Genomic DNA, 22711 nt, shown 5'->3' on the forward strand with positions numbered 1-22711 from the left:
TAACAGACTTCTTTAAAGCTGGCAATTAGAGCAATGGGTTGTTTTTTCTAACTGCACTTGGACAGGCCCTAATAGATCAGAATTTCATGAGTTGTACTCAACTACGTGGCTCCCTCCTGCCAAAGACAGAAACAGGATGGGGTGAGACCCAGGCTCTGTGAACTTACTGAGACATTTGCTGAGATCCCAAAGCCAGATGTGCCTACTCATGCTGCTCTCTCTCCTGCAGTGTTCCCCTAACCTCATGAGAAGTCCAGAACAGAGATCCTTTCAATTAGCTGTTTTCCAGAATCTCTTAGAGTGCCAACTTAGAAAAGGAAGCCATGGGGGCTCAGACGCAGTTTGCCAGCCAGCAAAGGAAGGACAATGAGATGAAGGATGGAATGACCATCAACTGAGACACAGAAAGAAGAAGTTGTTCCCATGATAAATGCCAATTCCAATCCCATGTACTTTCTTTTGGCATTTTTCAAGACAATTTTTGGGCCAGAATCTAAGTAACTTCTCCTGCTCTACCGCTCACACTTCTCCTTGCCTGCTTTGGAAAACACACATACTGTTTGAAGGCACACAAAAAGTCAGCACAAACCCTTTCTTTAAAAGTGTGCTTTAGTTCTCTATTTCTCCCCTCCAACCACCTTCCCCATTCAGGTCCTTCTGTCACAAATCCTTTCCTTCCCCTAACTCCTTCCCTGAAAAACAAAAACACAACAAAAGGAAAAGCACCCCCAGGAAACCATGTGCTATCCATCTGTCCTTAATTTCCCTCCCATCTTTGCCCTTCTACATCCCTCTTTTAAAGCAGCCCAACTGCCAGGCAGTGGGACTGCAGAAGCATCATCCCCACCCTGCACATCAGGGTCAAGGTACCTGAAAGGCAGAATTTAGCTTTTCTTGAACTATGCTACAAGAACTCTGTGGAGACTCTGCCAACATCTCTGCTTCTTCTGGCCCTTCTGTTTTCTACACCTAGGCTTCCTCCTCCTCCTTTCAAGCTGTTAGTTGGTGGGTCCACAGAGTTGGAAAGGGGCAGGATAGGTCAGTGGGGGGCACGAGTGAGGCAAAAAGCTAATTAAGCAACAGCCAACCCTTGACAAGAGTGGGGAAGCATCCAAGGAACAGTGGATGGCAGGACACCAGCGTCAGTGACACCACTGCACAACGTCTCCTGTGCTCCCAGTGTGAGGATCCAAGCCAACACCGTGGCTCTAGGCAAGCAGCATGCTGAAGGGAAAAGGACCCCTGACTCCTCCTCCAGCCCCTCAGCAGTGAAACTGTCACCCTCCTGCCACTTGCTGGGGCAAATGCAGCTGCCACAGGAACCTGGACTCTTAGCAAATGGGATGGAGGAACAGGGCATCACTCTCCACCCCTTCAGCTTGACCCCAGCACCATCAGGCTGTCTCTTTCAGCCCACCATTCCCAGACAGGAGCTTTCTGGACCTGCTTTTATTCAGTCCTCCTTTTAAATGACATCTCAGGCACCGCCAGCTATCAAAGACATCTGCCCCACTACTTCAACAAGTTTCTCTTTCACTCTGTTAAATCAGTGGGTGGCCTGGAGGTGCAGAGCTACACTTACTGCCTTGGGAGAGCCACATCCCCTCTGCCCTGCTGTGGTGGGTACACAAACCTACAAGCTCCCTGTCAGCTCATTCACACCTCTCTCTGATGTGTTGCAGCATCCAGAGACAGGCTGCCCTAGAACCCCTGCTGTGAGCTCCTGGGAGCAGGACCCATGGGATGTGAAGGAGTCACACCAGGTCAGAGTTGCTTCTGTCTGTGCACTAGGGAAGTACCCTTTCATCTTTGATCTGTGTCACCTCCAGCATCTCCTGGCTTCAATAAAAGGAAATACCAGTTCATCTAACCCCAAAACATCATGGATTTGTATTCAGGCAGCTGGACCTGCCCTGAGAAGGACAAAGGGAAATGAAGCAATTTAAAAGGAGAGACCCAAAGGGAGCAACTGAGCCATCCCAGACCAGCACATAAATACTCTTTGTGAGTCAGCCTGTTAACAGCACCCTCGGCAGTCACCAGACGACTGTTCTTCATTGAGGAACCTTTCCTCCTCCCCACAGAGTAAAGAGCAGGTGCCTGGCATCTCACTGGCTGTGACTCATCTGTGAGGTGTGATGGTGCTACTGGGAGCAGGAAAGATAGAAGAAATGCTCTCACTAGAGGAACTCTCCATCAACTTCCCCAAGAAGTGACCTCTGGAGACTGAGCAAGGCTCTGGTCCCTGTGTAGCTGGGATTGCAAAGGACTTCTCCAACCCTTTGTACATCAGCCCAGGGAAATGTGGTACCCAGAGGCAGCAGCCAAGGATGCAGAAGGCCGAAGTTTGCTGAAGATACACCTGCTAAAAGCCGTTCGGGCAGGCTGCGTCAATATTCTCATTCTTCATGTAGGAGAGCTCCCTCTAGGTTAGACACTCGGGTATTTCAGAAGCCATTGCTCGGTTTGGAGTCCACGCTCTGCCACGATGCCTTTATCTCCAGAGAAGTGTCTGTCAGTGGGAAAGCCTGCAGGTCCCCCAGGAAGCGTGGGGTTTGCTTTCCACTCGCAAGCCAGCCCTCCTGCCCGCTAGGTTCACATGCGTGTGTGGCTTGTGCGCCCTCACGCCTGCAGGCAACCACGGCCCCTCAGCATTTCACCCATCAGAGCTCCTCGGATACCTTCAGCTGGAGCTACACCAGGGAAGGAGCCGACCTGCAATTACTCCAGCCCCAAGCTCAATCTTTACCCTGCTTTGAAACACTTATGAATTATTCCACAAACTGATGAGCGGGGGAGTTCAGCAGGGGCTTTCAAATTCACAGAACTAGAAAAATCAGATGGAAAAGACTTAATGCCAGAAAATGCAGGGCCATTCCCTGCAGCGGGATCCCAGGAGCTTTATGCAAACTAGTTTTAAACCTTGAAGTCTTTAATACAACTTCCTGGTTTATTTTTATTTCACCTAGGCTGGTATTTACTAATAAATATGCAGCTTGCTGTATACAGAACAGCAGGTAGCTCCCATTTACAGCTCCGTGTAACCGACTGCAATATTCAACACCCTTACTCTGCTATGCAGTATAATACTCACAATAAAACACATACTCTATTTGCAACTGTGTCCATGCTACGATTCTGGTACGTGACACACATTAAGAAAGAAATTCAGAACATGGAAAAGAATTTACTATTTACACAAAAAGGATGCATTGGGATTTTCAATAAGTTCCAGCATAATACAGCATCATTTTTATCTCTTGTCTGCTCCCTTGGTCTTGCTGATTTAATACCTCTTTTTTTTTTCCCTCTCTAACCATAAACCTATAGGTTGTATATAGACTTATTTATTTTTTTTCCCCAAACATAATACACAGTGCCAGTGTGTATTTATAAAACTTTACTATACAAATGTTAAGAGTTGTCAGAATGACTCAATCCAAGGGCCCATCCAGGCCAATATCCTCCTCTGTTGGGTGGTGTTTGATTGGTTGATGGGTTGGACGCGGTGATCTTGAAGGTCTCTTCCAACCTGGTTTATTCTATGTATTCTATTCTATGTATTCTAACAGTTTTTCCCACTAACATGGATTAGGCAGACAATAGAGTTTATTACAACCTCATTTTATGACCATGTTAGTGATAATAACACTGGCCTGTGTTATAGAGCACAGTGGACAGGGAAGCAACATTGTCCCCATTAGAAACTGAGGTAGGGGAGATGGAGATTATATATATGTATGTATATATGTATGTATGTATGTGTATATATATAAATATCACATACAATTTGATGGAGATCATATGTAATGAGAAGCCAACCAGAGCCATGGATAGCACCACCACCCACTCCAGCCCTTGCACCCTGCCTCACGGACCTGCCAGGCACCAAAAGAGAGGCCACAAGCCTGGAGGACGCTGCCCTGGGAAGAGTTAACGGTGGAGGTCTCAAGCCTGAGCACTGCAGGTGTCTGCTTTTAATTCTTTGCTGCTCTTCTCCCAAATAGCCCAAGGATTTCCACCCTCCCTCCTTCTCCTTTACAAATGAGTGTTTAGCATAAGAAGAGAGGCAAGAGGAGCCAGGGCAGCAGGGAGATCTCCTACAGCCCTTTCTAGGCAACCTGAGCAGGCGGGAAAAGGCAGCTGGCTGCAGCCCAGCGACAGAGCAGGGACCATGGGACCAGTCTTTTCACATCTGGTTAAGTACTGCTAAACCCTCCGACGAGCTGCCTAATTATTACAACACTTCTGCCGAAAAATTAATGTGCTTGGCTGGCTGCACTGGGGCAGAAAGGGTAGGAAAGCAGCTGTCAGGATGCAGGCAGTGATGGGAGAACCAAGAAAAGAGGTTTGCGGTACAAGAGCACAAGAGAAGGGCAAGGAGCTCTTCCTGCAGGGATCCTGCTAGAGAAAAACAGCCTCCTCCCTGCTGGTTTTGCTGAAGAGCCCACAGGAGAGTACAGTGCCAAGGAGTTGTTACTCTAGCAAGGGCAACACTTGCTAAGAATTCAACCGAGATGCCTTGCCTACCAAAATCAACAGAATGACCTGCCAGCATCCCTGAAAATACCCTGAAGACCCAACAGCAGGGCCAGGAACAGGATTCAGGGCACTGGACTCTCTCCTGCTTGGCCTCTGCTCACCTCTCCTTCTTGAACCCTCATTTCAGTAACTTTCACAAAATCCAAGCAAGTCACCTTATTTCTGTAGGTCTCTACAGGTACCACTAAGGAAGCATCATTCACATGCACATCTTCCTGCAAAACCCATTTTAAAAGGGCTGCAGAAAGGACACCAGTAGCTCATGGGTACTGCTCCCCTGGGGCAGCTCTCTCCATGTCAGGTTATGATCAGCATGCTGGTGGGTAAGCCTCAAGCTGCTGCGGCTGTGGTGGAATTAAACTCTCTTACTAGACAAAAAGGTGGGCTTATTTCCCAAGAGGTGTCCAAGCATACCCAGAGAGCTCAGCAAAAGCAGCAGCCTGCTGGGTGCCTTTTACCCACAGACATTTGATGAAATTAATGACACAAAAGTCGGTATAAAGGCTAAGACAAATAGAATTGGCAACAACTTGAACCTTTGGCCTGTCCTTTGAAAATCTCTGGCAAGTCTCAAATCTTCTTGATCTGCTCACTAAAGGGATGACTGTCCCACAATTATTTTCCAAGCATTTGCTGGCAAGTTGTAGGAGGAAAAAAGCATTTCACTGAAGCTGTTAGTACAAAAGCTCAGCTCCAGCCAGGGCCCTGGACTCCACTTCGAATTATAATATTTTAAGTACCTGAAAATAAATATTTTGTCAGCTGCTGAGAATTAAGAAGTAGCTTCGACCTTTCAGAGAGGGGAACCCTGTGGAGAGTGGCGAGCCTCAGAGAGGTAGTTGCAAAACAGGCTTTGCCCAAGCCATTCAACCTAACACACGCTGACTCTCCCCTCCCATGCTCCTGGTTCTTTGCGAGCTGCCCAGAACTTTCCTGGGGCATGACAGGCTCTTGTGCACCCAGCAGCTCCTTCCCAGCTGGTAAGTGTGCTAACAAAAGATACTGGAGCAGCACTTCACTAGAAACTGGATATTATGAGTAGGATAGGATAGAATAGAATAGAATAGAATAGAATAGAATAGAATAGAATAGAATAGAATAGAATAGAATAGAATAGAATAGACCAGACCAGGTTGGAAAAGACCTTAGAGATGACCGAGTCCAACCTATCACCCAACACCATCTAATCAACTAAACCGTGGCTCCAAGTACCCCATCCAGTCTCTTCTTAAACACCTCCAGTGATGCTGACTCCACCACCTCCCTGGGCAGCACATTCCAATGGCAAATCACTCTTTCTGTGAAGAACTTCTCCCTAACATCCAGCCTAAACCTCCCCTGGTGCAGCTTGAGACTGTGTCCTCTTGTTCTGGTGCTGGTTGAATGGGAGAAGAGACCAACCCCCACCTGGCTACAACCTCCCTTCAGATAGTTGTAGATGGCAATAAGGTCTCCCCTGAGCCTCCTCTTCTCCAGGCTAAGCAACCCCAGTTCCCTCAGCCTCTCCTCATAGGGCTTGTGCTTTGTTGCCCTTCTCTGGACACCTTCCAGCAACTCAACGTCTTTCCTAAACTGAGAAGCCCAGAACTGGACACGGTACTCAAGTACTGGCCTAACCAGTCTGAGACAGCAACCGTAGTGTGTCAGGGCTTCCTCCTTAGAGTTGCCAGTCCACTCTCACCTTGCTCCTTGGTGCTATTGTTCCATGTCATACCACAGACAGCCCAAGGAATTTTATCCACGTGGCTTAAAAACACATACTGCTGTTTTGGGACACCTGACTGCGACCAAGCACTCGGGTAGACGTACCGACCACCTCTCAGACCTCTGCGCCACAACAAACACTGTTCGTGCTCCAGTGACGGCAGAAGGAACCCACACAGAGCAGGACATCTCTGGTTTTCCAGAAGAGCTCAAAGAGTTAAATCCCTCTCCCTTCCCCCCCGATCTTTCTGCCTTTGGCCTTTAGATCAGCCCTGGTTGCCAGTGAGGACTCATCGAAACACCACGAGGCTGGGCCTGTCAGGAAGGAAACCAGTGCGTCCAGAGTTTTGTTGTTGTAAAGACCTTTTCTTTTTTTTTTTTTTTTTTATTTTATTTTACTGCTCAGGAAGGAAGCCAGAGCCTGTGCTCCGACTCCAAGAATGTCGATTACTCATCCTTCCCTGCATTATTTCTTTTATCTCTCACTTTTATCTACCTTACTCCAAATCTTCCCCCTCCCCCCACCCCGCTTCTTTTTCGACTGTTCCTAGTCACTGCTTTCAGCTGTTCATCCAAGTTTCATTAAGAAATAATCTGGCAACTGTTTCCTTCAGAATAAAACCCCAATGACAATGGTTATTAAGCCTCCATCCCTTCCCACACACAGTTTTTTCAGCCCTGGTGTAACCATCCGGACACTGTGGTAATAACCACTGTCCCAGGACCCGAGCACCTCTGCAAAGCGAACACAACCACACTCAGCACATGGCTGTACTACAAGAGTATTGCAACCCCTGCTTTAAAGACAGGCAATGAGAAATGACTCTGCTTGTCCAAGGTCAATAGAGTCCACAGCACAAGCACAACCTACGCTCAAGGCTTTGCCCAGGCAGCCCTTCCCTTTTCCTGCTCTTCGTGGCTGCCAGGAGAAGGCATGCTCAGCTCTGCCAATAAATGTGCCCTTCATCTTCAATAGCCTCACACCAGTCAAGCTAGAAAAGTGCAACAGAAGTGAAGTAATCAGTATGTGACAAGTTGATGACATGTTTCCTTAGCCATAAAAAAAGTGGGTCCTGGATCACCCAAGTACCAGGAGTCACCTGAGTACATAACAGGGAGACTATCAGCAAGTGGTGTCTAACTGCCTGCTCCTCCCAGGGTCTGCAAAATCCATCACACCACCCGGGGATTTCCTTTTCTTCTTTGCCCAGGTGCAGCTAACAACCCAGACACAACTGGCAACACCTGGGAGAACACAAACCCAGATGTTTCTCATTGACATCATAACCTCTCCCAGCTTTCACCAGGGTGTGCCCACTCCCTGGGCTGGGCACTCAGGGGGGGATATGCATATGCTTCAGGCAAGTGTCCTCACAGTGTTCCTGAAGAGATGACCAAAGGTGAAGAATTTGTCTTCAGTTTAAGGCCCCTTCTTCCCTGAGATGTGCTGAAAAACTCGGGGCCTGATCTGGACCGTGCCAATCACAGCTTCCCCAGGCTACAACACCCCCAACAGCTCAGTCACAAGCAGGCGAGGCCAATTCAAGCTCTCTCTGCTCAGCTCTGTCTTGCTCCAACAATCCTCCCCTGTTTCCACAGTTAATGTGTAGTTTTCATTTTAAGAGGGGAAAATAATGAGATGGTGGGAACATCACTTCTGGCTAATGGAGACAGAGATCTGCAAATTTTCATGGCTTACTTTTTCCAGTGTATGCCAGCCCTGATCCAAACATCACCATACTTATTCTGGTCCTGGACCCAACATAAGGTTGGGCCCAACACATTGGTCAAATTAAGATAGAAATAACTTAGAGCACTTTTTTATACTTCACTCTTTCTCAAAGACCTCTTTGGATCTTACTATTTTATTTCTGGTCTGCAGACTCCTGCTTCCCTTACTAATGAATCTCCAGGCATCTTCAACACAGCTTCCCTGAACATGTTAGCCCCAAATCTTGAGTGAAGGTAGGCTGCTGATCACCACCTCTCTTCTGTAACCAGAACAGCTCTTGGAGAACCACACTTCTGCATGTGAACCCAAACGTGCAGAAAGGAAGGAGCAACACAGATGGTGGCAACCAATCCTGTGAGCAGAGGACACAGAAGCAACACCAGCAGCCCTGTTCAGGTCTGTACAGTGAGCAAAGGGCAAAATAGAGGGTGAAGAAGCAGGGTTATAAGAATTTAGCTGCTCATTCTCCCCTTCTCCTAAGGGGCACCTCCTGATGTATGAATCCATTCAGGCTGGCAACTTTTTATTGTGACCGTTAAGTTCCTCAGCTCATGCTCTGCGTAGGGTTACCAAGGTCATTGATTGCTCCTTCATCTCCACAGTAAAAAAAAAAGCAACCAAGGCCAGTGGTCAAAGTGCCACCTCAGGGAGGATAAGGAAAAGTGCTCAGGAGGGAAAAGCTATCACTCCAGCTGAGAACTTTGCTGGAGGCTCACCTCCAACTTATAGTGCTGGTAATGAGAAGTGAGACTGGTTTGCAAGGAGGAGAATAAACAACAAGAAGGAAGTGAGCTCCTGCAGCCCCCTCAATGGTGCTGCAGTGTTTGGCTTGGATCCCTCTCACCTGTGTTGATAGCCAGCACTTGAGATGGAACTTTCCACCTATCCACGGCCATTAGGACCTTCCATACTGCAAACAGCCATGAGGAGATGAGGTTCACTCCAGCCTGCAAGGGCCAAAGGTTGGTGTGGGTGTGGGGTGGATCTGCTGTGGCACAGCCAGGCCACTCTGATAAGGTTTTCGCTCACTGAGCCTGAGCTGCAGCACCCGGGATGCCATTTGTCCCCACAACACTCTTCCTTGCTCACTCATATACACTCTTGCATTGCTTCCAGCACAGCATGGGGGCTTGAGTGGGGGCCTCTGGTAGAGAATTTTGTGGAGCCTCTCCCTAGAACAGGGCTTCAATATCGGAAGCAAGTTTAGAGTAGAAGGAAGAGCTGTAATCTGGTACCAAGTCATTTCCTACCCCAGCAGAGCTGCCAAAGCAGGCTCTCTGCAATGAGGGATTGCTATCCTATGCCTCCTCATAGCGAGGGATGTTCCAGGACAGACATTTCACATTCTAAATGGCTTTGCAAGTTATTTCCTAAAGTGCAGAGAAACAGTATCAAAATCAGATTAAAAGGCTGAGTCCTTTTTAATTAAAAAGTTCTTCATTTGAATCAAAGTACCAAAAGTCCCAGTAGAAAGAGATGGGTCCATCAGGGCAGTGGTTAGGCAGGCACTTTTTTGTCTGTTTACAAAACCTATTGCATTTAGTGAGGCCTGCCAGAAAGAGCCTTTACCCTGGCAGCACGCAGCCTGCCTCCTGTCTGACGCCCCAGCATTTTCTGGTTTAGTTTTCATCCAAGAGCTGCAAAATGCTCCACCTTCCTTCCACAGAACAAGACTGTGCTCAGGAAGCCAGCCATGCCAGCCAGCCCAGCATCTGCAGCCGGACACGTCCTGTTCCTCTCCCCCTGCTCAGGGCTGCAGCATCACATGTTGGCAATGCACGAGCAAAGCTGTGGGACTGTACCAGCAAAAAGCTTATGTGTGAAAGCTCTTGGTAGTTACTAAGAACTGGTGCTCCTAGAGGAATGCAAGGACACAGTTTCCAGCTCTTCCTTTCAGGAGTATCCAGCTAGATACAATTAGTGCCTTCCTTTTCTCACTGCAGAACAGCCTGGTCTTCACAAGAAAAAAAAAGTAAAAGAAACCACTTTCTTGCTCTGCAGTTCAGTGAGGAAGCACTGTTACCAAAGTTACCAAAAAAAGGGAAGGTTTTTGAACAATACTGATTAGCACCAACATCCCAAGTGCAGAAAAATACCATGGAAGTGTCCCACACCTGAACTCAATGAGTAGTTTCACTGTCACCAGTATTCCCTCCCCATTTTATCTGCGTTTAAGACAATAAATTTCTCTTTGCCTCACTCCTTCCCCACATTGCTTCTCCTCCTCTTCTGTTGCTCAGGGTACTGCTGCAATTCAATACATCATCAAACGGTTGAAGGAGAGGAGAAAGTGATGGCTAAAGAGGACTGCCTGGCTTAGCACAACCACCATCCATGTTCTAGTAAGACAAGACAATGAGGAGGATAGACACAGATACTACCAAAACCCACAACACGTCTTCAGCCAGAGCTTTTGTTGACTTGAGGGTTAGGGTCCAGAGAGGGACTGCCACTCTGGCCAAGACACTAAAAGCAACAGGAAAATCCCTCAGCACTAAGATGTGATGTAAAGAAAACAGAATTCAGGGTGATACATTTGCCCCAGATGTCTGTAACCTGTGAGTTTATACAGACAGAGATTGCCCAGACCAGCAGAGCCAAGCACACAAACAGTGAGGTTGCATAGAAGGGGAGAAAGCCACATGTACAGATTACATGTGCAGAGCTACAAAACCCAAACCAAACCAGAACCAAAAAAGCCACTTGCCCTTTTCCAGAGGACACTGTATGGGAATCCAATCCCATCTTAACATTTCCCAAATAGAAATCCATCGTTCCCAAACAATTTCAATTGCTTTGCATAACTGAAAATTGTCCTCGGAAGTCCCCAGATTTGCTATTCCATCCTGAAGAAGAGAGGTGAAAAATTCATAGGCTATCAGGAAAAACTGATGTGATCAAAGAGCACCAGTGACATGAACCACAGAATAAAAATGGTGACAATTTGCTTTCAGTGGCTGTTTTGCTTGGAATGTGGCACTGAAAGAAAACAACTTTGCCCCACTAGGAATTTGCATTAGAAATCCATAATAAAAATAAAGCTTAATATTATACAAATGGGTACAGTTCTCTGTAATGCTCCTGATGCAGATTAAGGTTAGACAGATTTTAGATGACAGTTATTTACCTCAGTCTAACACCATCTATGTACAAATGGAATTTATTTTATAGCTGCAGATATTAGCCAGAAAGGAAAAAAAAAGAGAGAGAGAGAGAGATGAGAGGAAATCTTACAGTCTCACGTAAAATATAATTATGTCTGTTTTCTGCTTCTTGGAAGGCAAACAAAGAGGGGAAAATGAATCTGCTGCTAGCATTTAATGGGACTTGTCCAAATGATGTCAAACAAATAGCAACCAGCAACAATTCACAAACACCTTCACTTTTGGTTTGTTTGTTTTTTGTTTGTTTGTTTTCTCAGAAACTCTTAAGACTTTGTTGCCTTGGATACTTTTGCTCCCGCAGAGCAGGATAAGGCCCATGCCTGAGTATGTGTCTTTCCTTAAAAACCTTGAAATCATCAAATAAAGAGAGAAGAAAGGAAGGGAAGGAAGGGAAGGAAGAGAAAGAGAGAAAGAGAGAAAGAAAGAGAGAGAGAGAGAGAGAGAAAGAGAGAAAGAAAGAGAGAAAGAGAGAAAGAGAGAAAGAGAGAAAGAGAGAAAGAGAGAAAGAGAGAAAGAGAGAAAGAGAGAAAGAGAGAAAGAGAGAAAGAGAGAAAGAGAGAAAGAGAGAAAGAGAGAAAGAGAGAAAGAGAGAGAGAAAGAGAGAAAGAGAGAAAGAGAGAAAGAGAAAGAAAAAGAAAGAAATAAAGAAAAAGAAATAAAGAAAAAGAAAGAAAAAGAAAGAAAGAAAAAGAAAGAAAGAAAAAGAAAGAAAGAAAAAGAAAGAAAAAGAAAGAAAGAAAAAGAAAGAAAGAAAAAGAAAGAAAGAAAGAAAGAAAGCAAGGAAGAAAGGAAGGAAGAAAGAGAGGAAGGAAGGAAGAAAGAAAGAAAGAGAAAGAAAGAAAAAGAAAGAAAGAAAAAGAAAGAAAGAAAAAGAAAGAAAGAAAAAGAAAGAAAGAAAAAGAAAGAAAGAAAGAAAGAAAGAAAGAAAGAAAGAAAGAAAGAAAGAAAGAAAGAAAGAAAGAAAGAAAGAGAAAGAGAGAGAAAGAAAAAGAGAGAACGAGAAAGAAAGAAAGGGAGGAAGGGAGGAAGGGAGGGAGGGAGGGAGGGAGGAAGGAAGGGAGGAAGGAAGGGAGGAAGGAAGGGAGGAAGGAAGGGAGGGAGGGAGGGAGGGAGGGAGGAAGGAAGGGAGGAAGGGAGGAAGGGAGGAAGGGAGGAAGGGAGGAAGGAAGGAAGGAAGGAAGGAAGGAAGGAAGGAAGGAAGGAAGGAAGGAAGGAAGGAAGGAAGGAAGGAAGGAAGGAAGGAAGGAAGGAAGGAAGGAAGGAAGGAAGGAAGGAAGGAAGGAAGGAAGGAAGGAAGGAAGGGAGGGAGGAAAGATCACAGCAGTTCTGATGCTTATTCTGTCCCCCCTCAAATGTATGCCAGTTGCCCCCCACACTTTGGCCAATTCCTTATGCAGTCACCACTGATCAAGCAGGAAACTGTTGCTAACTCTTGAATTTTGCAAGTTAGCAAGTAAAATAATAAAAGTGTGTTTTTACTGTCAGAGAGCCTGGCTCACACAGTGCACTTTGGTCATTTCCTTTAATAACTGTAGTTTAGCAGTAATGATTTATAATAGTTCATAATATTCTACTAACTGTACTATATTAATAATACTAATACTTTGCCCTTGCCTGGTGTCTTCTATCAGAAGATATCAAAGCGGCACACGCCGCCGTGAGGGAGGTACTGCTATTCTGCTAGGGATCAGGAAACTGTGGCTCCAAGCAGCGCCCGAGGTCGGGATTCCTGATCCCCAACCCAGCACAGCAGCCATAGAGTCTGCCTTCACTTCTTCTGCCACCGTTTTGTGACGGTAGCCGAGTCTGATCGATGGGGCTGAAGATTTAATGTGATTAAATCCTTCTCGAAAAGCAGGGTTTGGCCAGAGGTTTTGGGGCTGTGGTTTTGATGGGAAATACCGAGCAAGATGGGGAATTCACGCTGCAATTGTACATTAAATACCCTCACGCCAGCATTCAGGCACACTGGGCAAAAGAGGAGCGATAAATATCTATTCTGTCTGTGCCCATCTCCCCAGCAGGAGATGGATAAATATGACATTTAGTTGTTGCTCGGCGCTCCGAGGACGGCAGTTACAAGCCCTGACACCAACTCCCGGAGGATCCAAAAAGCAAGGGAAAGGGGACGAGGCATCACTGGCATGGTTGAGACGATATGAAAGCTGTCCGGATGGCAGCGGCTGCGCGGGGAAACATTTTGGAGGAGAAAACAGCCCCAGCCCTCCCCCTCAAACGATCAATTAAAAGCCATCCTTCTGCCGAGCGCCCAGCGAGAACAGCAAATGAGGGCTGCTAGCAGAGCAGCCACCCGGCCGGGCTCTGCATAACAATTGCTGGGAAGGGGAGGCCGGAGGGGGAGACAGCCCTGTCCCTTCTCTCACCATGGTGATTTGGTATTCCGAGTGCGCCAGATAGCCCCAAATAACAGAAAGAGAAATATAAACTGGAGACCAGCAGATCCAAGGCAGGCCAGATGGCCCTGCAGCCGGCAGGGGCTGCTCCCATCAAGCCCTTCCCCACTTTAACTGTTCAAACATTTCTTTATCCCGACAAGACAATTAAGCCAAACAGCATGGAAAGAAGTCTCGGCAACAGTTTGCAGAGGGAGCGGGAAGGCTGTTGCCAGAAAAGCAGAAGAAGGCGGCAATTGCTGCAAGACCTCTCTCCACGCAGCACATCTTGCTCCATGAGGACAGCGCACGGTGTGGCAGGGATGGATGTGTGGCCCTCATCTCTGCTGCTGTCCATCTGCCTGCCCACCCCTTCAAAAAAATCCACTGTTGCTCTTCACTCCTCCTACATCATGCAGGGCACTGTGTGATGGAAAGCAAACGTTCCACTTGATTTATTTCATTATTTCATAAGCAATGTTAAGCCTGCAATTTCCCATGGTCACAGCCGATTATTACGAACAACAAAATGCCACTACACCCCAAATTCTACCAGCCTTGGAAGTGCTGCATCCCAGCAGCAAGAGGCATGAGCATGAGCAATGGATGTGTGCATGTGTGCATTCCCTCTCCAACCCATTGTTCTAGCACAGAATATAAGATGACAAACCTTCTTTCCCCCAGCACATGTACATAAGTACACATACAGCTCTCTACGCAAGTCCCAGCCCATCAGCACAAAGCCCAACACACACACCTGACTGAGAGGGTAACTGTAGAGACATCCTCAGTCTTCTTTCCAAAGCACTACATAATCCAGGAATTCAAGCTGTAGTCATCAGAGCCCTAATGCTCATTGCCTGAAGTGCAACCTGTGTTTGATCAATGATGAACCAATTGTTTCAAGAGGGAAACTAACTCCATGCAAGAGATGTACTTTAAAACTCTGAAGTGGAATGAAGAGCTCACTAACATGACTCACAAACTCTCCTGCAGGAGAGGAACTGGTTACAGCACAAACTGACTGTGTCCAAGATGAAATTTGATTATAAAAAATAAGAGTGTTAATAAAACCACCCCCACTTTACCACCCGTCCCGAGAGACACGTGAGGATTGCAGCGTGCTCACCAACTCAACTGCTCATCCCCAGGGTGCACCAAGAGCTGGACGAGAGTCACTAGCACCAACAAGGAAACTGAGGCTTGGAGAGCCAGTGGCCAGTATGTAGAACATCACCTTGACACAACAGGGTGCACTCCACAAGAAGTCACAGGCAGCACATGATGAAGACCAAGCAGCATCAGGAAACTGTTGTCTGCAGTCCTCAGGAGGCCAGAGGCATGGGCAGACTTGCAGGGACAAAAGAACTGTCTGCTCTGACAAGGTCCAGCTCTTTACCATAAGATCCCAGCTTCAGCATGGCCCTCTGTCTGTCCCTTTGTGGGAAAGCAATGCCATGGTGACTGGATAGAGAAGGCCACTGGGACAGATTTTATTAGAAGCAAAGAATAAAACCAGAGATATCACTCTCTCTCTCTCTCTCTTTTTTTTTTTCCCTTTGCAATTTTACAACAGGGCTATAGATCTCTTTTGCAGAAAGGAACATGCCATTTATTTCCACACCTTCTAGGAATCTCAACTATTGTATGCTTATTAAAGGAAACCCATAAAATGTGTCTCCCAGTGTCTTTAACACATGTTTTACAAGGAGCCCCTAAACTCTAACAAATGGCATTGTTTTTCTTAGTAAGCACCTAAGAGAACAGGTCCATCCAGTACACGTTCTATCTGCTTCTGCCTGGAAAGCACAGGCTCCACTTTTCCGTGTGCTCCATGGTTCTGGATATCCTGAGTGCCTGCATTTCACAGCAAGAGACAACTTGACCGAGCGGTGGCATCTCAGCCCAATTTGCTGCGTAACAAGAAGCACAATCCCCCCTAGATGCACCCAAAGGAGATTCTCTCCTTTCATGAGACGCACAGGCATGGGTACCACCAGCAAGCAACCCCCTCCTTTAAAAGTAAAGAGAGGCTCATCCAAAAGACCGAGCAATCTCCATTGCACAAACACTCTCTCACAGGGCCAGGTGCTAATCTGGATTACATCAGGCACGTATTCCAAATAATTCTACTGAATTCTGCAGATTTCCTCCCCTGGTGAAAAGAGGATGAGACTTTGCTCCCACGACTAAACAGAGCAACTTTCAAACATTCCTGAGATGAAAATGCCTGAGTTTGGATTCTCATTTTGCTGCAAGGTATCTCAAGTGTAAAGCTGCTTTGTTTGTTGGGGTTTTTTTTTTCCTGGAAAACTAAAACTTAGTGCATTGAATTACTTTTTATTTAAAAATTAAAAAATGAAAATTAACATTAAAAAGGCAAGTGTCTTAGAAAAATCACCATTTAAACTGTGGGATAAACCAGACATTGTAATGTGCTGTTCTAAAAAGATTCTCGTACAGAAGCATAGGCAGTGCAACCACAGTAGGTCACTTTCCATGGAACGCAAACCCTTTCAGGAATCTGAAAAACACAGCTGAAGGACTGAGCCATGTAAATCTGAAAAGCACTCATCAGGCACGTCAAGGTGTCGCTGCTCTAAGGAAATCTGACCATTTTTTGCTTGCTCTTGTAGGAAAGCCTGATTGCATTTTTGCCTAGAATCTACAGCCACCTACCTGCAAAAGATTCTCCAGCAGCAGCACCAGCAGGCTGCTTTTACAAAGGGTTACACGTAACAATTACACAGGGAATCCACAGAACTTCTCAGGGGCCAAGAATAAGAGGCAGCAAACCTCCTACAAAGTAGACGTTTAGATAGAAACCCCAGAAACATGCATGCAAAAGTCAGTGTAAAGCAGGATCACAATTCCATCTGCAAACTGTGATCTTTCAAATTCCTCATTGAGGAAGTTTTTCTTTTCTACTGGTCAACATTGAAGATCATTAGGACCCTCTAGAAAGCTCCGCTGCTTGCCCCCTTGGCCTCCAGCAAACACACCCATACGTGCTCAGGCACACACCAAATAAACTGGCTGTGCTAATGGGAGCAAAGTTGCCATGGTGCAGGATCTATATGTGATGGGGATACGATAGAGAGCCAACAGACATACACTGTCCTGGTAGTTACAGAAAAATTCCAGTGTTGACAAAATGTCAAGGATCTTGCCTTTGCTTGGCTTTACTGTGCAGCAAAGCATCTTAAAGAAATTTAACAACATGGGTAAGCAAAACAACAAAACCAAATGCTTTCCACTTCTGCCCAAGTTCCTCAAAGTTTTTATTCTGGCTCCTTTCCCTGGCAGGTCCCTGCCCAGCTTCAGCAACAGTGGCCTGGGGGGCCAGGTGCCACCATGCCTGCCTAGGCAAAGCCCCCTCTGCTCCCAGGAAGGAGTTGACCCACGTTCGGCACACGCCGCTGGCAAAGGCGAGGCATGGTGCTGGATGTGGGTGCATCCATCTGTCCGCAGCTGTGCTACATGTGGTGTAATTCATTTAACAGATCTACTTCTTTAAATGAGGTATCTGACAGGATTTTGCTAGCAAGATCCACAGCAGTTGATGCGCTTTAAATTCATTTAGCCAGCGGACTCGTTCCTCTGCTGCTATCTCCCGGAGTATTCTTTTGAGCAAGCTTCATTTCCACAGTCGGTGGATATCGATAAGGGAAAGAGCGTCAACAAAGATGTCTCTAAGCCTTGCCATCTCACCTGCCTCCCCAACCAAGATAATTATATTACTGGCTCATAAATATATACATCCAAACAGCCTCCCGCCTTCAGCCGCTTCCCCTACAGACCCAAAAGAGGGGAGAGGATATGCTGGACAACGAAAGGAGCTTGCGGCGCAAGAAGTGGCATGGTCAGGGACGGATCAGAAGGAGGAGGGGGGGGAATACAGATAAGAGATCACATTCATAGTGAAAGGAATATACGGCTTCTGCCTTCAGTGGGAATTGTCCTACCCTCACAAACACTGGCATAAAAGACACACTTGCAGCATATTTCAAAACCAAGGAGCGATGGATTTACAAGGCAGGTTGATTTTACGATGACTTTTATTGAAAAGGTACGCCGGGTTTAGGCAGATGCCTTTTAGCACCGGTAAGTTAGCACAGTGCCTAATTCAAGGAGACAGCCTGAGGAAGCAGTGCCGACAGGGGAGAGAGAGCCACAATGTCTCTATTACTCTCCTCGGCATCATAAAGGGGAGAAGAAAAATCATGCCTGAAAGGAAGAGGAAGGAGCGGTGCAGCAGGTTTTTGTTGCAAAAAGGTATAGTCATAATAGCAGCAACAACAACAAAATTGTCTTCTAGGAAGCAAATTCAACAGAACAAAGGAATCCATGTGAAAAGCAAACCGCTCATTCCCTGGTCTACACATCAGGCTTACAGGAAAACTCTAAGCGTAAGTTAGTGCTCTTCTTCAGGGTACCACGCTCTGATGTCTCCAGACCACTCCCCATCATGGGTCACCTCCTGGCTCACCAAAGCTGGAAGCCTGCCCTTCCTGGAGGACTGCTCTGCCCCTCCATGTGGGAAATCACACAGGGACACGGTGATGGTGAGCAGGGGGTTACAGTCATGAGCATGCAGGCTGGTTTCCTTCAGTCCAACCATGATCTGCTAAAGGGCACATCATTTTCAACAGTAATCAAAGAGGAAAAACACTCAGAGAACTTACACGGTGCAACAGCTTATTGAATTGCAAGAAAGAGTTTGGGTTTATGCCTCAAAGTGAGAGCTCAATATTCTTAAATTCGCCAGAGGAAAAGGCACTTTTGTCCTAACCTGAGGCACAAATCCTGAACATGATGCATTTGCTCTAAGAACAGTGTGCATGAAGAAAAGATCAGAAAGAAATACCTGAAGCAGCAGTGGGTACATATTTGCTACAAGCTCTGGGAAAGTTTCTGGCTACATGCTCCAGCTGCATCCCTGTTTTTATACATATATATATATATATATATACACACACCAGGACTTATAGCCTCGCAACAGGGCAGCTTTCTGCATGGTCAACCTTGTCTCTCCACCTGTGTGCTGGAAGATGAGTTTTCTTCAAGAGCACCTCACCTTAAAAATCTGTCAATGTCCACTTAGAGGAGACACAGCAGTGCTGTGCAGCTGATCTTGGCAGGCAGGAAAGGCTGGTTTCCCCTCTGCCCTCAGCAAGAGCCACAGCACTGTGGGACAATCACCTGTTGAGTATCTCAACAGGGTGCAACTCAAGAAGAGCCGACAAGTCAACAGAGGTACTTACATCTGTCACTTCGGTCTTCAGGACTGGATGAGGTCTCCCGGTCAGAAATGAGGCCAGAAACAGCAAAGATCTTCTTTCCTGTATCATCGACTTTGAGGGAGCCGGGGGAGCTGGAGGGGAGCTGCGTGCCAAACTCGTACTCCTTCCCATCAGCGTCCGAGAAGCGCAGATGGGGTGAGTCAGTGTCATGGCAGTTTTTCAGGCGCTTGGCCGGTGTAAAGGCTGACTGGTAGCTCTCCCGGTCTTCAGTAGATGCAAAGGGGCGGAAAGCCCCAACACCACTGTGGTTCAACATACTGATCGGGGTGCAGTCCAGGTTGGGGGGTGCAAACTGGGGGTGGAGGTGAAGCAAGGATGGAGGAAAGTCACGGTTTGCAAATGCTCCTGGCACCCCACCTTGACGGTGATACATGGAGGCAAAAGTATATGAGCCATTGGTAAAGGGGATATGCACGTCCTTGTCTGCCGATACAGGGACTCCAAAAGGCCTTGGCTGCTGGCAGGGAATGGAAGCATCACGGCTGGCTTCAGCGGTGGAGGCGAGAACCATCAGCGCTGGGGAGGCCAGCGGGTTGGGGAGGTAGGGTGAATTCTCCATCTTGAATGCTGCCCGGTGTAAGTCCATCGGAGTCTCTTCCCTCAGCAGGATCACAAGCAGAACTATCTTTCCTGGAAGGAAAGCAAAGCGATGCCTGGGAATGGAGCCGGGAAAATTACTGGAGCATCATCACCCTCCAAAAGCTGCAAAGAAACAGAAGAGAGAAAACAACCAATTAGGTTTCTGCGCTCAAGTCTCTGGGATGCTCCAGCAGCAGGGTGGCCACATGTGCTACCACCGACCGGCTAGAGATGCATCACTGTTCTCATTCAAGAAAATCAATAGACAACTTCACACACTAACGGAATCGGCTCTGGCCCTCCAGGTTAAAGGGTATCATCTAGTGCAGATGAATGAAAGGCAAACCAAATATAATAACATGCAGATTTAATAACCCACTAATAAACAAGGTTCTGTCTGAAATTAACATAGTGACTCCAAATTATAATTGGAATTTTATATGGCAAAAGAGGCACGTACATACAATTGCGATAAACTTAAGGAAGCCCACACATAGGTGCACCACAGTTTGCCTGGGGGTGTGTGCAAGTGAAACCAAAACAAAAACACCCATCACAAATAGTTACCCAAATAACCCATCGTACATGGTGATGCTGTACATGGTGCCTAAGACATACGCAGCAGACACACACTTCCTTGCACTCTCACAGTGTATATGGGTAGGCAAGGACTTGCACACATAGTACTTGACACCTCCATATGTATATACACACACCAGTGGAATGTAGGAGTGTGATGGTGTAGGGGTGCATGTGTGAAATACACAAACACCCACATGTGCACACACATACAGGCTCTGTCAGCCAAAGGAGAAGAGACTTCCCCAGTGAAACGCCTGGCGTCTCTGGCAATATTTAAAATCATAATGGGTGCTTCTGCCATCTGATCTCCGCAAGAGTCTGCCTTTCGGGTCGGGGACAAGAGAGAATGGATCACTAATTTTAGTTCCTAATGCACTCACTCTTAAGTAGATTTGTAAACTGCCCTGGATGTGCCATTAACATTTAGAGGAAAATGTTAACAAAATTTCTGCCTCGCATCTCGCTGAGCCTCCTCGCTTGGCTGCAGCCAGCCAGCCAGCCACAACCCCCTCCCAGGGTGAAAGGAAGGGAAAATGCTCCTTTTGGTATCTCCCCCAGTTCGTTCTGGCTTTTTGTGTTGTTATTTTCTCCCCCAATCAATCTCGTGTCTTTTCTTTTAAGCTTCCGCTGCCTGCCATTCAGGCCTCACAACCCAGCTTAAAATACAAGGACTATAACTTTGAAACAATATACCAGCCGCTGGAGCTCAAAGGGCCAGAAAAATCATATAATAATAAAAAGCTGTTACAAATTGTGCCTCTTAAATCCAGAGGGTCAAACATCTCAAATAAAACTTAGTGAAAGAGTGTCTCCCTAATGGAGTGCCTTTTGTACTCCATGAATGAGGAAGCCTAGGTTAACAAAGTGTATGAAATCCAGTCTGGGGCTTTAATGCAGTTCACTGATAACATTTCCTCTCTCCCATCCTGTATCCAGCCGCTCCACCGACTGTTATTAATGGTGAAGATGAGTGGACATCATCTCTCCGCTTCCTCATTTGGCACCCATCCTCACAGACATCACTGCTAAATTACCAGTTTATGTATCTCACATTAACAGATTTGCTCTCTTCCAAATTTTAAATAACTTTCCCATTGAGTTCTCACCACAGAGAGTGAGGGGGAGAGGGAGAGCAAGAGACACCAAGGGCATCCTGGTCAGTGCTGCAGTCCTAGGTACACTCGTTCTGCTGCTTCACACCAGGATGATCTGGACAGCAGGAACCTGGAGCCACCAGCAAATCTGGAGCTGCTGGAGGCTTATGCAACCATGTAAATATAAATATATATATATATATATATATATATATATATATATATATATACACACACACGACTGTATATCCAAAGAGATGCATGCAAATAAGCCACCATTCTCAGAAATAAACAGTCATTAACATGGAAGTGAACCTGAGGAATCACAGGAAAACAAGGATTTCCAGGAGGGGGTGGGAAAAAAAGATAAATAAAAAAATAAAGGCAACCCCCTCTGCCTCCTTTTCTATTTTTACTGGTGCTTTCAGCCCATTACGTTAAATGTATTTCATAAATTAGTAATCTGGCCACAACATTTGACACTCCTGTAGGATACTGTGAATCACCACGGCCGCTTATTCGTTTGCAAACTTCATTACACCAGGAATAAATCAACACATTACAATATCTCAGCCAGCCAAATTTGATTTTATTTTTTATTTTTTCCTCCCCCCCCCCCCCCCCCCCCAGCTCTCACTTCCTTTTTCGTTCTCTCTTGCTCCCTTCTCACCCAGCACATTCCCCACCCCACCCCCCACCCCCAGCAACGCGAGCAGATTAGGCTGCAGCGGACCAGTCATTATGAAAATCTATCGTTAATACACTCCCAATGTCAAAATGTCATAGGTCTAAATAGAGAATCCAAAATAAGAAAACTAACTGACCTTCTTAATTAAAAAAATATGGATTGCAGGGTAATCAGCTGGAGGGAACGTTTGGGTGCCGGGCAGGCTGTGGGCACAGGTGGAGCGAGGCACTGCTACTTTTCTGCCTCTATGCTGATTTTTTTTAATTTAGCACCTCGCGCAAATCCAGATTAAAATAACTCCAGCTATTGATCCGAGCAGTGGAATTGACATTAATTTTAGTTCACTTCTCACTTTGCAAAGGGATCAATAGGAAGTAATAACAGCTGACATCCCCGCTGAAAGGAGGAGAAAAGACGGGCTAGAGACAGAAATCGAAAAGCAACCAAATAAATCAGCAGCTACTTTTCCACGGCATCAGACAAACTCCAAACAGATTGCAAAAAGTCTTTGTTGCATTAACTAAACAAGGCGCAGAGGGAGGGGGGGTGGGGTGGAGATCAATCTAGGAAGCTACATAAACTATCTACCAAGTACGAAGGTTAGACAGACAAACTGAAAACAAACTCTGTTTCTTTAAATATAGTTTTTTCCACGGCTACCTCTGTGCATAGTTATTGGGTTTTAAAGCTCCCCTGTTCAAGGTGCACACAAACCACCTGTGTATGTCACTACTAACAAGGCTATACACGCCACAAGCAGGACAAATCGAATCAACAGCCTTTAGCTCTGAACCATAAATATATATATATATATAAATGTCTCAACGAGGAACAAGTTGTAATCAGTTATCTCCGGCTCGGTTTTGGTTCCTCTGCTTACAAAGGTTATAGCCCTGGGCTGAATTAGTTGAGAGAAAAGTCTGATAAAAG

The 22711-nt window shown here is 46.3% G+C and overlaps 1 protein-coding gene across 2 annotated transcripts in view; it reads right to left on the reverse strand.

Moving 5' to 3' along the window:
- The window catches only part of RNF220 (ring finger protein 220), a 231760-nt gene that overhangs the window by 205386 nt on the left and 3663 nt on the right, over positions 1-22711 (reverse strand). For both annotated transcript variants that reach the window (XM_054165291.1, XM_054165290.1), the window contains exon 2: positions 18800-19540. In XM_054165291.1, coding sequence (XP_054021266.1) covers positions 18800-19424 — 625 coding nt within the window. In that variant the 5' untranslated portion in view covers positions 19425-19540. The remainder of the gene's footprint in view (positions 1-18799; positions 19541-22711) is intronic.

The sequence above is a fragment of the Dryobates pubescens genome, chromosome 11 (genome assembly GCF_014839835.1).
Source record: "Dryobates pubescens isolate bDryPub1 chromosome 11, bDryPub1.pri, whole genome shotgun sequence".
NCBI lineage: Eukaryota > Metazoa > Chordata > Aves > Piciformes > Picidae > Dryobates > Dryobates pubescens.